This window comes from Eretmochelys imbricata, chromosome 10 (assembly GCF_965152235.1).
Source record: "Eretmochelys imbricata isolate rEreImb1 chromosome 10, rEreImb1.hap1, whole genome shotgun sequence".
Classification (NCBI taxonomy): domain Eukaryota; kingdom Metazoa; phylum Chordata; order Testudines; family Cheloniidae; genus Eretmochelys; species Eretmochelys imbricata.
In genome coordinates this window covers 42,159,313-42,183,326 of record NC_135581.1, presented here as the reverse complement: position 1 = coordinate 42,183,326, position 24,014 = coordinate 42,159,313, and the positions used below count along the sequence as shown (strand labels likewise).

The window sequence follows — 24,014 nt, the reverse complement described above, 5'->3', positions numbered from 1 at the left end:
GGTCGTCTTAATTGCACTGTTGTCAGGTTGGTGGGGTGGGAGAATCTCAGAGTTATGGTGGATTCTCCATCACTGACCATTTTTAAATCAAGAGTGAACATTTATTCTAAAAGATATGCTTTAGGAATTATCTTGGGGAAGTTCTATGACCTGTGTTTATACAGGAGGTCAGACTAGATAATCAAAATGATCCTTTCCGCTCTTGGACTCCGTGAATCTATGATAGACATAAAAGCCCTCATTGGGGTCTTGTCTTCCCAAGGCGAAGTGTTTATGCTAAAGTGTGGCTTAAACATGGATATGGATTTAAGCCCTAGTAGTTTAGGGTCAAACTTTGTTTTAAGTAGATTGAAATGTATTTTCAGCCAAGTAGACCATGTTTTTAATCAAGTTCCAGCCACGCTGGCAGGGAAACCCAGAATATGTTGAAACCATGCTTTAGTATGGCGGTTAAGGGTGGTTAGTTGTTCTGAGTAGACAAGAGCCTTTGTCTCTATTGAGCAACAACGATGGATGACCTATTAAAACCTGAGGTGGAATGCCTGATCTCTGCTGCACATGTAGCTGAACGTTTAACTTTGTAGCTCTCAACAAAAATCCTCGTGCCAAGTGACAGTTATCGTACTAAAATAATATTCACCTTATTTGTAAGCAAGGCGACTGTTTTCAATAGCAAAAGACTACTTATGGGGTGAAGGGGGGTGAGGTTTTAGTAGTAAACGTGTATGCTGAAATTGAAATACTTTTCTCACTGCTCATGCTTTACTTTCCACATCCCTTTGCTGCTAGTTGGAATTTTGGTGCTGCAACTCTCAGCAAACCAAGGACGGCAGTGCAACATCACATGCATGCAGAAAGACACAAAAACATGTTGAAAAATAGGGCTTTTCGGGTAAACAATTTTGCCAAGAATTTCTTCCAGGAGGGCCAGTTTATCATGAATTTGAGAGGATTTTCTTGCCATGCTGTATTAGGAGGAGAATATCACCAGACAGATATTTAAATTGTTTTATTTAACTAAAACAACAATGTTATGTATTCTGGATTTTTTTTCTTCAACAGCAAACATAATATTTTACCAAAATAAGCATATGAATTTTTGAATTTATGTAAACATTCAAATTTTTTTAAAATCATAGAATCATAGAATATCAGGGTTGGAAGGGACCTCAGGAGGTCATCTAGTCCAACCCCCTGCTCAAAGCAGAACCAATCCCCAAATTTTTGCTCCAATCCCTAAATGGCCCCCTCAAGGATTGAACTCACAACCCTGGGTTTAGCAGGCCAAGGCTCAAACCACTGAGCTATTCCCCCACCCCGATCGGGTTTGTTTGTTAAAATTGGTTTTAACTAAAATAGTTAAATGAAATATTAAAAAAAAAATTTAAATAGACTATGTCAGCCAGGTCAACATGAGAAACTTAAAATATTGGCTTCTGCTGCTAAGTTGTTTTCACCTTCATTTTCCTGTTCATAATCTGGAAAAGAAAAACAAGCTTTCCTGCTTTTTCAGGTCCCAAACAATTTCTCAATTTGGAACGAATTAGTCCAAAGGAAGAAAATATTCTTTCTACACTGGCCGAAGAAGCTACTGCTGTTAAAAGTGAGATTATCACTTCAACAGTCTCTGAAACCAAGTGCTTAAATGACTTCCACCCGTTCACTGGTGTGACTTTCTTTAAAACATCATCAGCAAACATATTTCTTGAATGAGTCACCCTTTAGCTCTGAAGTTTATTATAGTTGGCACTATTGGGGGATGATTGTTGGATTTCCATGTCATAGCCAACTCCTCTTCCTCAGCAGTTAAGGTTTGACCCTGGTATCAAGTATTGAGAATATTTGCAAGAAAATGAGCTGGAGATAGTTCTTGTCCCATCTGGTTTTTCTTAATGCTTGTAATTTAACTCTGTCATTGCATATTTCTCTTTTTAAGATCTCACTCAGTTCCTTCCAAATTTCAACAGCGTCAGCAATAAAACAGCTATTTCCCTGCGTTTTGTTCAAATTTGCAGAGGGACAATAGGGTTGCAGTCTGTTATATCTCAACTCTCGAAATTATTTATTTTAAAACATTTTTGCTGTTAATAAGCATGTTATCTCTGGAGACACAAATCACAGTTTGAGAACTGCAAAACTAAGCATCTCTGATGGTATCTTCTAGACCGGGGTGGGCAAACTTTTTGGCCCAAGGGCCACATCTGGGTGGGGAAATTGTATGCTGGGCCATGAATGTAGGGCTGGGGCAGGGGATTGGGTTGCGGGAGGGAGTGCGGTGTGTGAGAGGGGGTTTGGTGTGCAGGAAGGGGCTCAGGCCAAGGGTTTGGGGCGGAGGAGGGGTGCGGAGTGTACAAGGAGGCTCGTGGCAGGGGGTTGGGGTGCAGGAGGGGTGCGGCAGGTGGCTCAGGGGCTCAGCAGGGGGTTGAGGTGCAGGAGGGGTGTGGGGTATGGCAGGGGGCTCAGGGCAGGGAATTGGGGTGTGGGGTGGAGGAGAGGTGCGGGCTCTGGCCTGGTGCTACCACTTACCTGGAGTGGCTCTGGGGTGGCAGTGGTGTGCACTCGGGTCAGGACAGGCTCCCTGCCTGCTCTGGCCCTGCGCTGCTCCCGGAAGTGGCTGGCACCATGTCCCTGCGGCCCCTGTGGGAGGGAGGGAAGAGGGCTCCATGCACGGCCCTTGCCTCCAGGCACCATCTGCCACAACTCCCATTGGCCAGGAACGGGGAACTGTGGCCCCAGGAGCTTTGGGGGACATACCCACAGGCGAGGGCAACGCGCGGAGCCCTCTGCCCCCCCTCCCCCAGGGGCCACAGGGATGTAGTGCTGGCTGCTTCCGGGAGCGGCGCGGGGCCCATGGCGCCATGCCTGATGGGCCGGATCTGGCCTGTGGGCCATAGTTTGCCCACCCCTGTTCTAGACTAAGCACAGAGTCCCATTGGGCAGATAGACAGATTAAGCTAAATAATCTATAAAGTTGGGTCCCTAATCCATGAACTATTGGAACTAATTTACAAAACTTTTCTTAAACATTACATGAATATATTGTCTCATACTATAGAATTAGAATTTCTAATCCCTATTCCATGATAAGATATCTTTGAGCTATAATGTATCTTAATTAAAACTATCTTCAGACAGGTTTTTTCCTCAAAAACCATTTTATCGAAAAGTCTGATTTTTTCAATTAAAAAAAAATTGATTTTTATCCACCCTGCTATCCACAATATACATCCAGATAAGACTAAGGAAAGGCTGGTCTTATCAAAATGCCAGAAATCTGACCCAAAATACCACTTTTTAGTGGTGAAGCCAGTTTGGTTTCCATTCAGTCCTCGGTTTCTCTGGACTACCAATAAGGATCCTAGAGAGACAAGATCGGTGAAATAATCTCTCTTATTGGACCACTTCTGTTGGTGAGAGAGACAAGCTTTTGAGCCACACATAGCTCTTCTTCAGGTCTGGGAAATGAATTCCCAGCCTCACAGCTAATACAAGGTGGAACAGATTGTTCAGCATAAGTAGTTAACACATTCTAATGGACCATGCAAGCTGAAGTGGCCTGTTAGCACCCCTGCAGTCATAGGACAAAAAAGGATGGGGGAGTGGGTTACAGATTTTAATAATAAGCCATATATCCAGTGTCTTTATTATGACCATGATTTTTAGTGTCCATCAGAATTATGAATTTAAGCTCCCAGGCTTGTTTTTTGAAAGTGTTTTGCAGATTTCCTTTGAAGAGGACTAAGAAAAAAAAAGAGTACTTGTGGCACCTTAGAGACTAACAAATTTATTTGAGCATGAACTGCAGCTCACTTCATCGGATGCATGTAGTGGAAACCAATCATTTTTCTGTGAGAGTTCATTAGAGAGCGTAGTGATCGTCTGATTTTACCCACATAGTTATAATTGGGGGGCATTTAGTGCAGTAGATGAGGTATACCACATGTTGTGATAGGCTTGTGTGGGTCCCATAGATCTTTAAAGGTGTGTTGTAGGGCATTTTCATCATTGTAGAAATGGAGATACATCTGGAGGTTTTGCATCTGTTGTTATGGCAATCTGGTCATGGATCCTGGTTTGTATGGAAGTTGCTTCTGATGATGAGACTGGAGAATTGTTTGAAGGCTGGAAGAGGGGATTTAGGAAAAATTTCTTTCAGGATGTGGTCACTATCAAGTATGGGTTGTAATTATTTAATGATAACCTATATGGGTTCCTGTATGGATGGTAGGTGACAACTAGGGGCATGAAGTCAGAGGGTTTTTTTTCTTCCTGTTTTGAATCAAGTTCTCTTGAGGTATTTTGGTGGCCTTTCCAAGATGTGATCTGCTTTTTTGGTGGCGTGTCCTTGTTTGGTGAAGGTGGTTTTAAGTGTGTGAAGGTGTATATCCTGGACTTTCTTCTAGAGCATATTCTATGGTATCTGAGGGCCTGGCTATAGATAACAGATTTCTTGGTGTGTTTGGGGTGTTTACTGGATTTGTGAAGATAGGTGTGGTGATGCATAAAAACAACAAGGAGTCCTGTGGCACCTTAAAGATTAACAGATTTATTGGAGCATAAGCTTTCGTGGGTAAAAACCCCAGTTGTTCAGATGCATGGAGTGAAAATTACAGATGCAGACATAAATATACTGGCACATGAAGAGAAGGGAGTTACCTCACAAGTGGAGAACCAATGTTGACAGGGCCAATTCGATCAGGGTGGATGTAGTCCACTCCCAATAATAGATGAGGAGGTGTCAATAATTCCAGGAGAGGCAAAGCTGCTTTTGTAATGAGGCAACCAGTCCCATGGTGATGCATGTTTCTCTTGTATTTACTTGTCTGTAGGATTCGATTATTGAGCTGACTGTGGTGTCCAGGAAGTTGTGGAAATGTTCTAGAGAAAGTTTGATGGATGGATGGATGGTGGTTGTTGAAGTTTGGTGGAAATCTGTGAGGGAGTTTAGGTTATCTGTCCAGAGGATGAAAGTGTCATAGATGTAACTGAGGTATATTGTTGGTTTTGTGCTGTATTTGTCCAGAAATCCTTCCTCAAGGTGGCTCATGAAGAGGTTGGCATATTTGGGAGCTATCCTGGTAGTCATGGCTGTTCCCATGGTTTGGACAAAGTGATTGTTGTTGTATGTAAAGTTGTTATGGGTAAGGATGAAATAGGTGAGTTTAACAATGTTTGGGGTGGATCTCTGAGTGTTTTCCATCGTCTTGTAGATATTTGAGGTAGGAAGGCATGTGTCATTGTAAGGGATGTTGGTGTATAGGGAGGTGACATCGATGGTGGCAAGAACGGTGTTGTGAGGGAGGTAGTTAATGTTGCAGAGTTTCTGGAGGAAGTCAGTTGTGAAAAGACATTATGTGTGTGCCTTGTCTCAGTTTGGCATTGCTGTCTTGTCTTCAGCCGGCAGATGGATGCTCTTGGCTTCCTAGAAGCCTCTTGTCAGATTCCTCACTTTGTTCCCCAGCTAGGTATGGAAATAAACTTCAGTGTTCTGTGTTCGTGCTTCTGAACCAAGTTGCCACATTTTATATTATACCCTCTTATTTTGTGGTTAAAGGCTCTGGTGGTATTATTTTAAATTATATTAGCATGATACCAGCAGTGTGATTTATTATGTGTGACATATCCTGCTTCCAAATCCTAAGTGGAGGGGGAGAAGTGCTTTCATGGTCAAACAAATAGTTAGGCCACACTATTATTCTTTCCTATTAGCTGCTCTGAAAATCTTAAGACAACTCTTGCCACCAACCCAACATTATAATAACTGTTTTATTAAGAGATCTTGATTTGGTTGTCAGTTTCTGTCCCCCCAACCCCCCCACCCCACAAAATAATTTCTTGCTGTTTGATGAGTTTTCTCTGGTAGAAGCTATGATATGATGAAGTGGTGATGATGAAGCTATGATAAGAGAAAGTGATACTGAAACACAGTTCTCTCCATGTCGCTGACTACACTAGGAATATAGTAATTAAAACCCATACAATAGAATATGAATATTAATTATAGAAGTTTTTGAGAATAATTTAAAATGGAAAGGTAATCATGTTTACCCTTTAATTAATGTAGGAGTAAAAAACTGTACGATGGTACCACATTATATGTTAGACTCAGAATTGGATTACAAATAATTACCAAAAAAGCAGACTATCTTGTCCCTTGAAGTATAATTTCTTAATGTTTTTATTTCATACTATTGCAAATAAGACATCAGACTGCTCTCACTGGTATCCATATATCACAAAAGGCCAAGGAATAAAATAAATGTCCTGAAAGACAATACTATCCTGTTCCTATAAATATACTAAAGTAGCACTTAGCCATTAATGAAATATTTCATTCAGTTAGAGTGTGCATTTTTAAATGGTGTATGTCAGTTTGAATCTGGAAGATAATACTTTTGATAAATCTTGAAACTTATTATTTAGACCTTTTTATAGTAATGAAGTGATCAAAGTTGTAAAACACATTATTTATAATATTATAAATAAACTGGAATCTATATGACAAAAGTCATTTAATTCTGTTCTAAATTTTTTTTACATTCTACAGAATTAAAGTAAAATAAAATGTGTTAACTATTTAGAGTTGGCTGTGACACACATCTGGGCAAATTGTTACGCTGCCCACAACATTTAACTTAGAATTATTAGAGTAATTTATAACTCCAGTCCATCAGAGTTATAAAACCAAAACTTTCTAAAAGTTATTTTAGAGAGATATCAGCAATTAAATTCACATTGACTAAGATTTCTTTATCTTCAAAAGAGCAGATAAACTTTTATATTTGCAGCCAAATATAAACACTTTAAGTAGAAAGTGGTGCTACAAAATCTGAATTTAACTAGATTTCAGATTGACTGTCTCCCTTTAAGAAACAGTGTGAATTGTCAATAGAAAAGTGGGAAGTCAACCAAATAAGACTACTCAAATTGATTAAGAGTTTCAGCAAAAAGATAGGTTGGCAAAATGGTTAATTATAGCTAGAGAACTTAAAAGGAATAAGAGGTGTTTTAAGAGAAGAAAAAACTATGGACAAAAATAGCTTTATTAACGAAGGAGATAAAGTTAACAACTTCTTAAAAACAAGCCCCGGGCAAAAATTTTATCCTCACAACATCCCATGAGGTAAGAAGGAACTACTACCGCCTTTTATTTTCCTGCTTTGACTTATTGCCAATACAATACATTGAACTTTGTATAATGGCGCCAGTCATTGAACAACAATTAGTGTTCCAGTATATTATTGCAGTGAGAATGGGTTTGCCTTGGCATGCGGTACATCAAATCTTGTCACAAGTTTCTGATATAGTGTCCAAATTTTGTTGACTGTCCACAGGAAACTTGTGCCCTTGTTGCCAAGAAGGCAAATGGCATTTTGGGATGTATATGTAGGGGCATTGCCAGCAGATCGAGGGACGTGATCGTTCCCCTCTATTGGACATTGGTGAGGCCTCATCTGGAGTACTGTGTCCAGTTTTGGGCCCCACACTACAAGTTGGATGTGGAGAAATTGGAGAGAGTCCAGCGAAGGGCAACAAAAATGATTAGGGGACTGGAACACATGACTTCTGAGGAGAGGCTGAGGGAACTGGGATTGTTTAGTCTGCGGAAGAGAAGAATAAGGGGGGATTTGATAGCTGCTTTCAACTACCTGAAAGGGGGTTCCAAAGAGGATGGATCTAGACTGTTCTCAGTGGAAGCAGATGACAGAACAAGGAGTAATGGTCTCAAGTTACAGTGGGGGAGGGTTAGGTTGGATAGTAGGAAAACCCTTTTCACTAGGAGGGTGGTGAAACACTGGAATGGGTTACCTAGGGAGGTGGTGGAATCTTCTTCCTTAGAAGTTTTTAAGGTCAGACTTGACAAAGCTCAGGGTGGGATGATTTAGTTGGGGCTTGGTCCTGCTTTGAGCAGGGGGTTGGACTAGATGACCTCCTGAGGTCCCTTCCAACCCGATATTCTATGATTCTATGAAACGAAAGTAAACTTGGATTTAATAACAGCACTGCAGGGCATTAATAGGCCTTTGGTGCATATTTTGAGTGCTGAAAGGGTTAACCAATCAGTATGTATGTCGGGTGCCTGAACCGGGGTTGGGGCAGGGGATCCTTGGGGGGGAAGGGATGGCGCGGGGGGGGTGGGGCCATGGTTCGGTGCTGGTGGCTCCGCCACTGTTAGGAAGCTTCCACTGCCCCTGATGTATGTCTTGGCAGTTAAAAGGTTAACTTTTTAATCCTAAAGTTTCATAAAACTAAATTTGTCAAAAGTGGGATGATTGCTGGTCCAGTGGAATACTACCTCTTCCCCTATTAAAATAGTTATTGCGGGATTCTGGGAAGGATGAGGGCAAAAAAGCTTAATTTATAGGCCAAGCTTAGTTATTCTTATAGCATGTCAGTATGTTGAATTTTTTCCTGTTCTGTCATAGGGCTTAGTAGAAAGTAACTTGGACATATAGCTGTTCTTGATGGCCCTTCCTCTTTCTTTTTATCTTGATCCCAAGTTGGTCAGGCTAGCACTTTTGACTTTGTATCTTTTCTTTTGGGATTATCCTTGAACCTTTAATAAATATGGTTTTCCATAAAGTATTTCACTTGTCTCACAAAAATTTCAATGTTGCGTCTCAAATCCGTAACACAGTTGTCCACTCAGGATATCTCCTGTCAATAGAAAATACTGGAAACCTTGAATTTTCAACTTGCTAGAACGGAAGAATGACATTTCCAAACTATTAAGAAATATATTTACTACTGTAAGAGTTATGAGTAGTATGGCTCACTAGATATTCTAATATTTTTATGTTCCCCATAAGAAACGTTTCCTTATATTAATAACTATTGGAAGGGTAAACAAACATTTCCAGATTTTACTTATGTTTTGTAGGGTCCACCGTGAGAACCTTCACTCCATTTTATTTTCTGGTGGAGCCAGTGGACACGTTATCAGTTCGAGGGGCTTTTGTCATACTGAACTGTTCAGCTTACTGTGAGCCTTCTCCAAAAATTGAATGGAAGAAAGATGGGACTTTCCTAAATTTGGTGTCAGATGACCGGCGCCAGCTGCTGCCAGATGGATCTTTATTAATAAATGGTGTGGTACATTCCAAGCACAATAAACCTGACGAAGGATATTATCAATGTGTGGCAACTGTGGAAAGCCTTGGGACCATTGTAAGCAGAACAGCAAAGCTTACAGTAGCAGGTGAGTCCTGCAATTGACTGCATGATAATGTTGATGTGCATGTGATGGGATCCCCAGGGTGCAGCCTGGGACTGCGGTGCCTTCTTTACTCTCCAGCCTGAGCTGTCTCTCACAATCCTTTGCTAGTGACAAGCAGCAAAACCCTCCAGGCACTATTATCGCTCAGCACAACTGCATGTGGAGCCCCACACCCAGCTAGATTGTATGAGTGCTCCCAGAACCATTCATGAATCACAGAGAAAGGCACCAGCCGAATCCCCCCACCTCCCAGCCTTGTACCTCAGGAATATACCGTCTTGCACTGCTCAAGATGAGTAGTGCAAATTTATTAATAGGTTTACCACTTCATCAATAGAAAGTAGATATCTGCCAGCCTTTGTAAATGTGAGCAGATCTATCAAAAACTTTAGGCAAACTCACTGGTAAAGATAAACAGTAAAACAATTTATTGACTACAAAAGGTAGATTTTAAGTGATTATATAAGTCCCAGGTAGAAAGTCAGAGTGGTTACTAAAATAAAATAAAATATAAGCACGCAATCTAAATTCTCATCTCTGTTAGACTGGGCAACATCTAGATTAAGCAGTTTTTCTGACCCCACTAGATATTGAAGTTCATAGTACAAAGCTTTCATCCTTGAAACCTGGGCCAGTCTCCCCTGTTGGAGTCTTCCGTCTTTTGAGTGTCCTTGTTGCTTGCGGGATAGGTGGGGGGAGGAGAAATGGCCAAGCATAGGGACCCTTGTGTTCTGTTTTATACCCTCAGTCCCATGTGCTTGGAGAACACAAGTTCAGGCATGTCTGGTGGGCATTGCTGAGTCCCCAGGCAAGGTCGAGCAATTCCCTTGGTGTCACCTTGTGCATGTGAGTCACTGCATTGTAGCTCCCTTGCTGGACAATAGCTGTTCAATACCCGCCTGTGAGTTGGTTACTTTCCTTGCTGTTGTCTCCTAGAGAGCTAATATCTGGCCGATTCCCGAATTTATGTTTTAGTGGCAACCATACAACACAATCTCATAACTTCATGTGCACTAATTATATACATATTTAGATAGGTTATGATTTGCCAAAAGTCATTGTTCTTTCTCCTGAAACCTCACATGACCTTCTTTCTGGAATATCACAATTATATATAAATAAGGAATATGGGGGTTACAGGGCACTCCCCCAAGGTATAGAATGTCACAGTGCACTCTCTTCTATAGAAAAGGAGTACTTGTGGCACCTTAGAGACTAACCAGTTTATTTGAGCATAAGCTTTCGTGAGCTATAGCTCACTTCATCGGATGCATACTGTGGAAAGATGAAAGATGTGCATCCGATGAAGTGAGCTGTAGCTCACGAAAGCTTATGCTCAAATAAATTGGTTAGTCTCTAAGGTGCCACAAGTACCCCTTTTCTTTTTGCGAATACAGACTAACACGGCTGTTACTCTGAAACCTCTGTCCCTCTCTGGAGGGAGATGCTTTGGAAGAAAAGACCAAGTACTTTGTCACTTGCTAATTCAAGTACCTGGCTAACACAACTGAGAAGAAATATATATGTTAAAAGAATCAACATCCCTGTCCCTTCACTTAGGGGCTGAGAGAACTCTCACCCAAGTTTTTTAGTCTCTAAGGGGACCTCTAGCAAAACGAGGGAAATTGAAACTTGGTATTTCTGATATTTCAAAGATAATAAGCAGAAACAGAAGTGTTTGAAAGGAAATAATCTGCCAGATTTTTAGACCTTCTTTACAGATGCAAAGAAAACACAAAAAGCACAATCCCATTTATTTTCCTTTTGGTGGTCACCTTTAAGGTCATGTCTAATTGTCTTCAAAGTGTCTTTGGGACTAGAGAACAGAGATAAGGAACTTGTTGGGGAGGGTTTGTATTCTCTAAATATGTCATGTTCAGTTTATAGCTGGAGCCCTACCAAATTCATGGCTATGAAAAATGCATCATGGACCATGAAAACTGGTCTTTTGTGTGCTTTTACCCTAAACTATACAGATTTCACAGGGGAGACCAGATTTCTCAAATTGGTAGTCCTGTCCCAAAAGGAAGTTGTAGGGGATTGGCCGCAAGGTTATTTTAGGGGAGCCACGGTATTGCCACCCTTCTGCGCTGCCTTCAGAGCTGGGTGGCCAGAGAGTGGCGGCTGGTGGCCAGGCACCCAGCTCTGAAGGTGGCATCCCTCCAGCAGCAGCGCAGACATAAGGGTGGCAATACCATATCAGGCCACCCTTTCGTCTGTGCTGCTGCTTGCAGAGCTGGGCGGCCAGAGAGGGGCAGCTGCTGACTGAGGGCCAAGCTCTGCAGGCAGCAGCGCAGAAGGAAGGGTGGCAATACCACACCATGCCATCCTTCCTTCTGCGCTGCTGTTGGTGGCGGCTCTGCCTTCAGAGCTGGGCTCCTGGCCAGCAGCTGTCGCTCTCCAGCTGCCCAACTCTGAAGGCAGAGTCGCAGTAAGGGTAGTGGTACCGCAACAGCCCCCCCCCCCCCCCCCCGACCCCTATAATTACAACACACTGAAATTTTAGATTTTAATACCCAAAATCATGAAATTTATTATTTTTTAAATCCTATGACCGTGAAACTGACCACAATGGAACATGAATTTGGTCGGCTCCTATTTATAGCTGAGGCCTCAGGAATGTCTGATTCTATTATTTTTATGGACAATGTAGCTTTGTGCAAGCTATATACCCTACGTGAAAGAGGCTCATAATTACTTCACAACAGCAAATCAGACTTCAAAAACAAAAGCAAAAGAAGCTGAAGCAATTTAAGGAGAAAAAATTGGCCATGCAGCAATTTTCCTTCGTTTCTCTAATGATCTACTTGCCAGCTTTTCTGACAATTTTTTCTTCTCCGCACAAATGGCTCAGGGTAATGAATTCATCCTGACTGATGCTACAGCATCTCCCTTAGATGCTGTTTGTTGCCATTTACATTCAGACATTGTCTCTATTACATTATTATGTGGTATTGTGAAAGACCAGTAACAGTGGAAATAAACAACTGATTTTTCTCCATCTTACAGAGTATCCCTGAAATGGGAAGTATATTCCTATTTATTTATTTATTTATTTTATTTATTTGGAAATGACATTAAAAGCAATCCCAACAGTTTTATCTAAATAATTATAATCTAGCCTCTTCTCACCTAGTTGTGGTATTTGATTTTGCTGACTTCTACACCAGATCATTTACACTGTATGGCATGTCCGTTCATTTTCAGTGCAATGATTATGAATATGTAAAGTTAATAGAGTGAGAAACAGAGAATTCAAAACACCTTTTACAATGTCCAGGCCTTTTTTCATCCTTTGTACCGTTCTGAACATTCCCATGGTCTAGGGCTGGAGGTTCTGTGACACGATCACCTGTAATAAACTTAGAAATGCTGCTGCACAGGCAGATTTTTTTGTTTGTTTGCACTCCTAAAGCTACACTTGAAAAGAAGTTTGTAAGCACTGGCATGAACAAATCTGTCCACTCTGGATGAGGCCATTGTAATACAAACGTTTACCACACAAACCTTTTTGAACCCACACACCCACATTCATGTCTTAGAAGAATATTGATTGTGGGTGGAAACATTTGTTAGAAATGCATATGACAAAATATTACTTACACATTTTTTAGTGGTAAGTGAAATTGAGTCTGGAGCTGAGATCTTGCATAAGGCCCTAGCCTTTGAGAGAACAAGGATAGAAGTGGTGATGTTGAAGTATTGGCACTTGGACACAAAAGATTGGAGTTCAATTTCGACGCTGCCACAATTTCCTGTGACCTTGGGCAAGTTGCTTAATTTACCTGTACCTTAGTTCCCCATCTGTAAAATGGGAATAATACTTCCTTTCTCCCACATTTTGATTATATTGTTTATTTAGATTGTAAAGGCTCCCTACTCAAGTCTGTCCACTGTGGATGAGGCCATTGTAATACAAACGTTTACCACACAAACATGTAATACAAATAATTAAAGTTGGGTAGGTTGGTCTTATGTGATGTATAGGATCTTATGTTGCCATCTGTGCTGGGATGCATTTCATATGTTTAAAAAACAGTGAGGTGTAATATAAATTCTTTTATTGAAATGAGTTTGGAATAACTGTATTACTTACAGGTTTCAGAGTAGCAGACGTGTTAGTCTGTATTTGCAAAAAAGAAGAAGAGTACTTGTGACACCTTAGAGACTAACAAATTTGAGCAAATTTAAGCTTTCGTGTCAAGGTTCCTTCCCCACTCTGAACTCTAGGGTGCAGATGTGGGGACCTGCATGAAAAACAACCTAAGCTGGTAAGAATAAGCTTAGGGGAAAACTTCCCCAAGGTACAAACTATTTTACCTTTTGCCCCTGGACTTTATTGCTGCCACCACCAAGCGTCTAACAAATATGTAACAGGGAAAGAGCCCACTTGGAAACGTCTTTCCCCCCCTCGAATCCTCCCAAGCCCTACACCCCCTTTCCTGGGGAAAGCTTGATAAAAATCCTCACCAATTTGCATAGGTGAACACAGACCCAAACCCTTGGATCTTAAGAACAATGAAAAAGCAATCAGGTTCTTAAAAGAAGAATTTTAATTGAAGAAAAAATAAAAGAATCACCTCTGTAAAATCAGGATGGTAAACACCTTACAGGGCAATCAGATTCAAAACATAGAGAATCCCTCTAGGCAAAACCTTAAGTTACAAAAAGACACAAAAACAGGAATATACATTCCATTGAGCACAACTTATTTTATCAGCCATTTAAACAAAACAGAAACTAACGCATATCTAACTAGATATGCTTAAGCTTATGCTCAAATAAATTTGTTAGTCTCTAAGGTGCCACAAGTACTCCTTTTCTTTTTGTATTGCTTACAAATGGCAAAACTGCAAGTGAGTAATGCAGTGCAGTGATTGTCAATAAAACACTTATGCTACACTACATTGTGTGCCCCGTATATGACACATTCTACAGACACTATGCTTGAGTTTTTAACTTAAAAAGAAAATGGTATTTTTCAGAACCTTCTACATGTAAAGCCAGGCTGGCTATATGCTGTGAATATATAGGCTTTGAAAGGAATGGTAAAATGTAATTGATACTGTCAAGGCTGATTACCCACTCTGGCTCTTCAAGTGCAGAATCTGGGGGCCCGCAAGGATTCTAAAACTTAATTCTGGCCACTCCAGACTTGTATTAAACCTCCAAGGTTACAGATTCTCTCTGACCTTGGATGGGTAGATGCTGCCACCACCCAAATGCAAAAAACCCCTTTTGACAACTGAGAAAGGCACACTTGGGAATTCCTTCCTGTGGGGTACCCTCAAGCCAGGTCACCCTCCCTCTGGGGAAGAGCTGAGGAAAAAACAAAAACAAAGGAAATCAGCTGTTGCCACCGGCTAATTAAACAACATATGCACAAACCTCTGAGAATACAAAAACACAAAACAAAAACCCAATCCTGTTCTTAAAAAAGGTAAATTTTATTAAAAACAAAAGAAAGAAAATACATCTGGAACTTAGGCTTTTGCTAGATTTTAAAAAACCCACTTACAAAAATTAAACATCAAGAATAACCTTCTTGAGGTTCAGCTTAATGGTTACAAGCGAAACAAAAGCATTTGGGGGTTAGCACAGAGGAGTCCACAAGCCAATAAGAAATAAATAACCCTAATTGCATCTTCATAGACATTCCCTAATTTACTTATGTATCTGGGGTTTCAGATAAGCAATTCCTAGGTATGATTTGATGATTTTGCATACCTGGTTTAAAGCTTCCTACAGCATAGTTCAGCCCTGTTCCTGCTCAGTCTCTCCTCTCTCCGGAGAACAACAGACAGACAAAAGGGGAGTCTTGTTTCAATTTTAAAAAGTTCTAGCCTTCCCATTGCTTCTTTTGGTCAGGTGCCCACTCACTTCCTTTTACCTATGCATGCAGTCAGACTTTTTAACCCTTTACAGGTAAAGCAAATAGAGAACAGCCACCAAGAAGGATTTTATGGCTGGCTGGCTGGCTGGGTGTCCATAAAAGGAAGCTACCCTCCGACTTCATTTATCACAGATACATTTTATAAATATTATTAAATAATCTAAAAGTTTTCCCTACATCATAATGTCACACATTTAATGATATGCCAACATTAGAAACAGAGGCCTTATACCATCTATATAACATAGAAAATATCAATAACTAAAGTAAGGTGTTGCTGCTGATTCATGCTTTGCATGTATTAATATTATATGCAGTGCTGATAAGATCTATTTGCTTAGAAAAGCTTTGTAAAATATCATTTAATTCTCAGTTTCTGAGTTTTAAATTGCTTTGACTGTGACTGAATGTGTTATTTTAGGGAAATAGACTTTTGGTTGCTTGCTTCCTTTTTGGCACAGTGCGATAAACTTGTCATTGTGGCACTGAACAATTGATGATGTGGTGCCAGGAAAGGTTTGCAGTGGGTTTGACTGTGCGCTTTTAGAGAACCTGTTCCAGATATGAAAATAAATTTGGTGCTTAGTCTTTAATTCACTTTCAGGTGAACTTCAAGTATTTCTGTTTATTCTTTCTATGTAAGATTTAGGTAAGCCATCTGGTTACGCTGGGTCGCAAGTAGAGACAAAGCGAACAAGATGAGGTGCAGAAATGCAGTGTTGGGTTGCATAATTTAAAGATGCAAAAGCTAAGTTTCTTGCAATAACGTACTCAGCCACGCTGCACAGTCTGTATTTTTGTGGTGTCTTTCATGATATATATTTCTCTCAGTAGTACATTATTATACATTGAACATAGAAAATAGGAAAGTAAAATATACATGTGTGGAAAACAGCTAAGTTATTGTTGTACAAACTTTAAATTGTGCCTTTCCTGATTCTCTAACTTTAACTGTGCAACCTTCATTTTGCATGAATATAGTTTTTTAGGTTTTTGTAAAGGAGAGAGAAAACATGGGTACATTTTGAGGAGGTACTGGTATATTTCTTGCACAATAAGTGCATATTTCTTTAACTGAAATAAAAAAATCGTGTGCGCTTCAAAGTGTGTATACTTAAGAGGTACTGGTTTAATATATTGAAGAATCTCACTGACTTCTTTCAAATCATTCAGGAGCAGTTTAGCACTCCATCCCCTAATCTTGGATGTTTGGGCTGGAAGTCTGCACCAGGGCAAAAATAGAGGCCTATGCAGAACAGCTCTCTTGAAGTGTACTTTCAAGACTGAGAAAGTTTCATCGCTGCTAAAGCGCACACTTCCATTTTCATACTTTGATAACCTTGTTAAGTTGGAAAAAATCAGAAATTAACTAAGCATAAATAAAAAAAAAAGCTGAATTAATTTTGATTAGACCAAAAAAATTGAAAGTTTGCCATGGAGAGGGTCCTTCCAAAGGCCTGTGCTGTCAAACACCTCCTGGTGTGTATAGATTTGGTAATGAGTTAAAATCCAAAATGTGCAGTGTGATAGACCCAGGCCAGTTGGGTACAGCTGAGTAGTAGAAGGTAGATATACTGGCCACTGGATAAGCAGTTTTCTGTTCCCTGACTGACCAGAGCAGGGGCTGCTCCAGGCTAGGGTGAACACATGACTCCAGTTGGCCTGCAAAGAGTCAGTTGAAGCTGTTAGGCCAATGAGAACACCTGACTCCAATTAACCTGCAGAGTGTCAGGTGAGTCTGTTAAGCTAATGTGAACATCTGACTCTAATTAAGGCACCTCTGATACTATAAAAGGCTCACTCCAGTCAGGCCGAAGGGAGCCAAGGAGAGGAAGTGTGGCTGAAGGGCTGGGTAATGAAGACAGCCTCAAGTCACTGGAAAGGGAGCCCTAAGGTAAGGGTGAAGAAGGCATTGAGAGAGAGAAGCGGGAGAGCTGTGGGGAAGTGGCCCAGGGAAATGTAGCAATTCTGGTAGTGAAAGGTCGGCTGCCAACAGCTGCTGCATTTATGGTCCCTGGGCTGGAACCCGGAGTAGAGGGTGGGCCCGGGTTCCTGGCAACTCGCCACTACAGAAACACCTCCTGGGAGGGGAAGACAGGCCCTTGTCAGGACAGGAGGCTAAACTATTCTGGAATAAGCCTGTAGGGACAACAGAGATGGTGGGAGTTTGCTCACCAACCTCCTTGCTGAATTATGTTGAAAATGGCTCAGTAGGCTGTGACCCTTGCCTCTAGAGGGAGAAGGGCTATGGAGAGGGTCACAGTGAGCCTCTGAGGCTAGCGTAATCTGCCAGGAAGCACGGGACCCACTGAGACAAGGTCGGAGCTCTGCCACAGTGGGTAATGGCCCCTAGTTCTGAGACTTGATCCCCCCCACAGGGTAACAACGGTTCAGGCTTTTTTGGAAGACTGACGATAAACCTCCCCAAAGCTTCTTTACTGCCAGGTGAAGAAAAATGAGGCAGAGTCCCATGCACTAAACCAGTGGTCTCCAAACTGTGGGGCATGCCTCCCTAGGAGGGCGCAGAGGAATGTCGGGGGGGTGGGGAGGGAGTGCCACCCAGCTAAACTCTGCCCCCAGTTCTGCTCCGGCCTCTGTCCCAGCCGCCCGGACACTAAATATGGTAACACGCAATAACCAGTCTCGTCCATCACTGGGGGATGGGAAGTAGGGTTGCCAGGTGTCCAGTTTTTGACCGGAAAGTCCAGTAAGCAGTGCTGACCAGACACTAAAAGTCCGGTTACATGCAGTAACCGGCCTCTGCCACTGCAGGGTGGGAAGCACAGCAGCTGGAGCCTGGAGGAGCTGCTCTCTGCTCAGCTGCTTACAGAGAGAAGTGGCTGGCTGGTTCCTGGCCAGGTCAAGCCTCTTAGGCAGAGAGGTTGGTGTGTGTATCCTGTCCACCCCCCGTATGTCCCACTGTGACCCGATTTCCCCATCCTGACACCTTGCTCTGGGGACTGGCCCCTCCTGCCATGCCCCGATTGGGCGGGCAGGCAGGGGCTCCGCTTCCACTCTTCCCAGCCCAGCTCTGCAGGTGGCAAGTGAATCCTGGGACGTGAGGAGTGAGCAACAGGAGCAGGAGTGAGCAGTGGGTGGGGTCTGGGGAAGAGGCAGGACAAAGGGTTGGGCCTTGCGGAGCAGGGTGTCCAGTTTTCAACAGTTAGAAAGCTGGCGCCCCGAGTAGGAACAGCAGCAGCTGCTGCTCGCCTTGAGGAGCACTCAGGGACGGCTCTGGTGAGAGAGATACGAGTGGCTTCCCCGTCTTGCTCTGAGTGTGGCTCCCCCTCCCCCATCCTGCCCCATTCACACCTCCGCCCCCAGAACATGGCTTCGGGGGGGGGGAGTGAACCGGTTGTGGGGGCACAATTGAAAAAGATTGGGAACCACTGCACTAAGCAAACCATGTCCTGCAAATTATTCTGTACGTTCTGGTTTTGGAAACTTTTCCAAGTAGCAAGAAGAAAAGGAGTACTTGTGGCACCTTAGAGACTAACCAATTTATTTGAGCATGAGCTTTCGTGAGCTACAGCTCACTGCTTGGTGATACCATGCTGTTGAAGACCCAACCTCTCAAGTTGCATGCAGTCAGTTGGAGTGCTAAATGGGTACAGTTTTCTAGGTGGAAAAGATTCCAAATGATTTGTTACTTTAAATCTTCCATTCTAATGCTAAATATTTTTATTTACAAGATGTTGGACCAAGGTCTTCATGACCCGTATGAGTTGATTAGAAGTACTAAGATCTTTTCCTCCATGTTTTTTTTTTTTAAACTGGTTACTCATGCAATTTGCAAATATGGAGTGGAAGTTATCAGGTGGTATTATCATCAAGGGGAAGAAAAGGCACTTATGGGGTGGAGTGTTTACATAATTTAAATAACTTGACTTTTTTCCAATCATTGATTTATGTCAGGTTGAAGCTTTGTAAAACTAATGTGAAAATGTGTGCTGCTGCAGCTTCAGATAAAATTTAAAATGATCTAATCTAGAAATGCCATTCTTTATTTTTAAAATGCCACTATAACACTGTAATAGGCAGCAGACAAAATACTGACAATTAAGGCTCCTATCTCACTAGCGCTTAGCAGGTCACATGAAACGTCTCATTGACTTCAGTGGGGCTGTTTGTGCTTAAAGTTAAGCATGTCTGTAAGTTTTTGCAGCAGCAGGTGCTAAAAATTAACTTTTCTCTTAGTGGCATAAAATTTGTCACTTCAAAACTAAATTGCTTCCATATTCTAGGCACCTACAGTTACTTAGACTTTCAGTGTGTTAACAAATCTAGTGTGATCTAATTTATAAACAGCCAACATTTACAAAAATAGATATTTATATGGACGTGTGTCCATATTTAGGCACCTAATTGACTTAGGAGAACAAGCCCTGTTGACTTCAGAACTGCAAACCCTGAGAGATCAGTATAGTCTTGTTAAAACATTTTAGCTTCTTAACTTGTAGAAGTTCAGTATATTAATAGGTGGTGATGGTTGCAAATATAGCCTGGGCTATTTGCTTATTAATTTGTGTTGTTCAATTAAGGATGTTAATGAGACTCTAGAATTATTTTTTACTGTGCAGATGAACATTTTAAGTGTGCGACTTAGTAGAAAAAATCTCTATGTAAAACCTAAAAATTCTACCAACAATTAGGAAATGAAAACATCAAATACAAACTATCCACTTTAGCAATAAAATGGGAAGAAAACTAAGAGCCAGCAACATGTAAATATAAAATCAGTTTAAATAAAATAGATTTAAAAAAATTGATTTTTGTTACATTTTTAAAAAATCATTACATTTATGCCCTCCCTGTTTGGTCAAGCCCCGGGATGTTAAACAAGAGTTCAGAGAAAGTCCAGATGACAGTGCTCAGAACATAAGTGCATCCCTCATCTTCTTTACAGCTCCCATGGTTGTTATGGTGGATCTGAACTAGTGGCAGCAAGTGTGGGAAAGCCTAGGGAAAAGGCTAGTGTAGATAAAGGGCTTTCAATTCTTTATCACAATATCAGAAGATGTAGATGGAAAAAAGTTCTATTATAGTAGAGCTCTAGTTCTGCTATTGTTAAAGTTAAGAATGCCTTTGTGCTTAAAGGTTGATGTCTCCACGTGCTGTAAAATCCACATGTTTACACTGATTGCTTTGAAATTTGGTGTATCTCACGAAAGTAGGTTAGTGATCTAAATCTGGGGGTCATTTGATCCATGGGTTCCTGAGATACAGCCCCCACTGCATCCCAAAGAAACCCCCATCTTTTCTTAAGTTTGCTGGAGTCTATCAATATTTTTTGCACAGACCTAGGGATCGAACCATGGTTTTGATCATGCCCAAAATGGTCTCAATCTCTCAACATTTACCCCAGCTAATGCATGACATTCTCATTTGTCCTTTGGGGGAAAAACATTGAAAACATTATTTGAAAGAATTTAGCTCTAGATTGGCATGTGCCAAATGGATTTCACTGTGCATGTGCGGACAAAGTGCCCAAAAGGTTTGCTAGCCAGTCATGACTCATAGAAGCCGTGTGGCTCAAGGCGATGTATTATGGCTGTTGAACCTGAGCACACCTGGGCACTGTAAATTCAAATACAACCTTGTGTAGAAATTTGGGGGGGTATGGGAGTAGGCATATTGCCACCTCAGCGAGAGCAGGGGTTTAAAAAGACAGCTCCTAAGCTACCAGAGGAGCGAGCAACCAGGAGCAGCAAATGGGAGTTTTGTGAGGGAGTTTAGAGAGGGAACGTGAGAACCAGACACACACTTAACATTCTCTGAACTTACGGCAATAAATATCCCTCACCTCCCCCCAAAAGCAAGCAAACAAAAAAGGAACAAACATACATCCCTGAAAGAGTACAAATAATGCAGGCAGAAGTCCAGCAGTTTATTGCACTGGTTCTCAACTGGGGGTTTGCAGCCCGCCCTTGGATTAGATTTCAGGGGGTCTGCCAAGGATCGGCTTCAGCCCTGGGCGGGGGGGCTTGGGAAGGGAGTGCCTCCCGCCACACACCATCTCTGGTTGGAGGTCTGCAGGTTTGTGTATTTAAGTTTAGGGGTCCCTGGGTTAAAGAAAAGGTTGAGGACCAATGGTTTATAGCACTCAGTGCAGCATGCCTTGTGGATAGATGGCCTGTTTGTGCATTTGGTGCAAGCCTATCCCCATATTGACTGGGTTCTTGTCACCTCTGGACAGGATTCAGAGATAACATTTGTAGACACTATTAATGACTGCTTCTTGAAGCAGCTAGTCTTGGAACCCACAAGGTGAGAGGCAATTGCTAAATGGAACACAGGATCTGGTCCAAGAGGTGAGTGTAGCTGAGCCTTTTGGTAGTATTGATCATAATGTAATTCAATTTAACATCCTTTTGGGGGTGTGGGGGGGCAATACCAAAGAAGCCCACCACAGTAGCATTTAGCTTCAAAAAGGGGAACTGTACAAAAATGAGGAAGCTAGTTAAGTGGAAATTAAAAGGAACAGTCAGAAGTGTGATGTGTGCAAATTGCATGGAAAATTTAAAAACACCATAATAGAGGTTCAAATTAAATGTATACTCCTCCCTCCCTCAAAAAAAGTAAGAGGACCAAAAATATGCCACGTGCTTTCTGCTTGGAACTTGATTTCTCTCACTCCCTAGACCAGGACTAATCCCAGTGTCTATTGTATATTTGAGTATTTGTAAAACCAGTTTAAGAATAAATGCACGCTTTTAAAGACTGATAGGCTATTCTAATATAAAGGTATGTTTTGGTTTTGAAGTGAAATCAAATGGAAAATTTGCTGTGAATAATTCCTATACTACAGAGTACTGTACTAATGAAAATTGTCTGTATGAAATTTTAGTTTGAACTGACTTTTCTAGTGCTTTTATGTAGCCTGTTGTACAAATAGGCAAATATCTAGATGAGTTGATGTACCCACCGGAAGACCTCTGCGTACTTCCTACATGTACCCCTGGTTGACACTTCTTATCCTTCATAGCTTCAGTGGCATCTTAAATTTGGACACCAGGGACAATAACAGACCCTTTATATTTTTCAAAATGCATCAATGGATTGGTTCATCTAAGAAATCTGAATAATGCCATTGTAAAGGCCATCAGTTGCACTTGTTGTTGCTGATACTAAAATATCCTTTCATTTCATCCCACAACCTAACACACAGTTTAGTTAGGAATATGGGCAATATATTTGGACCATTTGTAATGCAGCCTATAAGAAATCATTTGCATCCGTTACAAAAAGATTTGTTCATGCTGACTTACAAATAGGAAAATCAGAAGACAGACACCCTTCTGGGTGAAAAGTCAACGCACTGAAAGCCAAAATAAATGTTTGTTTTATCCAATTGTTGTTATTTTTAACGGGTGTCAACATTCATGGAAGGAAGAGAGATTTTGAGAGTACCTCTCAACCACCATACCAAAATCCGAAACTACTTATTGACTACCTACAAACTCTACTATAACTCTGGAGGTTTTTTTTTTTAAATTTGGTATAAAATTACTTCTGTAAAATTTAAGGTGCCTCACAGAATACTGCTCTCACTTTTGCATTTCTGAACCAAATCATTCATTCCTGGAAAGGCCAAGGTATGAATTTATATTGCAAGGTGCTCTTTTATCAATATGCACTCAGAAGGCACATGCATTTCATAAAGTGCAGTTATGTAAATAAAGATAACTCTGCCCATTAGTCAATATCAACAAGGAGACTTTGCTAGCTAGTAAGCTGCTAATTACTGATAAAGGCCTACAATCTCTGCTAGATAGTAAATTTATATCCTTCTAAAGCAGAAACTAATCATTTTTCTAATGGAATGTAATTAGTTGCCTAATTTTAAAAATAAATAAATGGTCTCAATGGGTAACTATAATTTCTAAAGCTCTAGTGCTACTTAAGTGTATAGGATTAAAATGGCTAGAATGACCTTCATCTCATACAAAATATTCCACTCAAAAAGGGAGATTATTATTTACATGTAAATTAAGTATCTGCTACTGTCCATTTGAGAATCTATATCAAGCAGTTTTTTCCTACAGGTGTTACTCTCATAGGAAACAGAACCAAACGCTATATGTTCAAAGTTGTTTCCTCTTGAAAGGCTTTTCAGATTGGAATATTCCATAGCATTAAACACACACACAGAAGTGTATATTTTCTAGAGATTAAGATGACCTGTTATTGAAGTAAGTTTAATTATTGGTGAAATAGAAAATTGGCATGGGAGTGTAACAGATTCTCCTATGGAAGTAATTAACAGATGTAGGGAAAGAAGTCTTCCTATCTGTTCCTGTCCATTCTATAATTTACACCAACAAGCTTTAAATAGCAGTGCCCACAACCCTCACTCTGTCATGGGCAGGAATGTGCCTATAAGAGAATATGGTGGTATCAATCAAGTGATATTTAATATGGAGTAAGTTAGTATGTTAAAATTGAATTATGGAAGCTTATAAGCTACATTTTAAGATGTAGACAGAGGCTGACTATCTGAGGCTGACAGAGGTGAGAATCTGTCTGCGTGGTCAGTAAATTAACCATTTGAAATTAGGTTAATTAACAATCCTTACAGACCTTTTGCACAATAGATCTTGACCCTGGGCCTCGGAGGACTGATACAGTTGCAGACAAATTGTAGAGCTATCCACTAAGGACTGTGTGAGGAGTTGTCTGGTATGATAACAAACCAAAACAACTTTTGTAAGAGGTGCTAGGGATAATGATGAACTTTAGAAACACCCATGATAAATGGGCTGGAAATCTTGAAAAAACAGGTCCTGGAAGAATAAGAGAGAGAAATCTCAGACACAGAAAGGAGAGGGAAACTGAGGCTGCTCTTTCCAAAGAGGGTCAAAGGATAGACATTCATTTCAAGGAATGTAAGCGATTTCTTTTCTT

General features: G+C 41.0%; 1 protein-coding gene across 1 annotated transcript in view; it reads left to right on the top strand.

The window, feature by feature from the left end:
* The window catches only part of NEO1 (neogenin 1), a 503,941-nt gene that overhangs the window by 204,515 nt on the left and 275,412 nt on the right, over positions 1-24,014 (top strand). Inside the window, exon 2 of the mRNA XM_077827907.1 lies at positions 8,882-9,199. Within this exon, the coding sequence (XP_077684033.1) occupies positions 8,882-9,199 (318 nt within the window). The remainder of the gene's footprint in view (positions 1-8,881; positions 9,200-24,014) is intronic.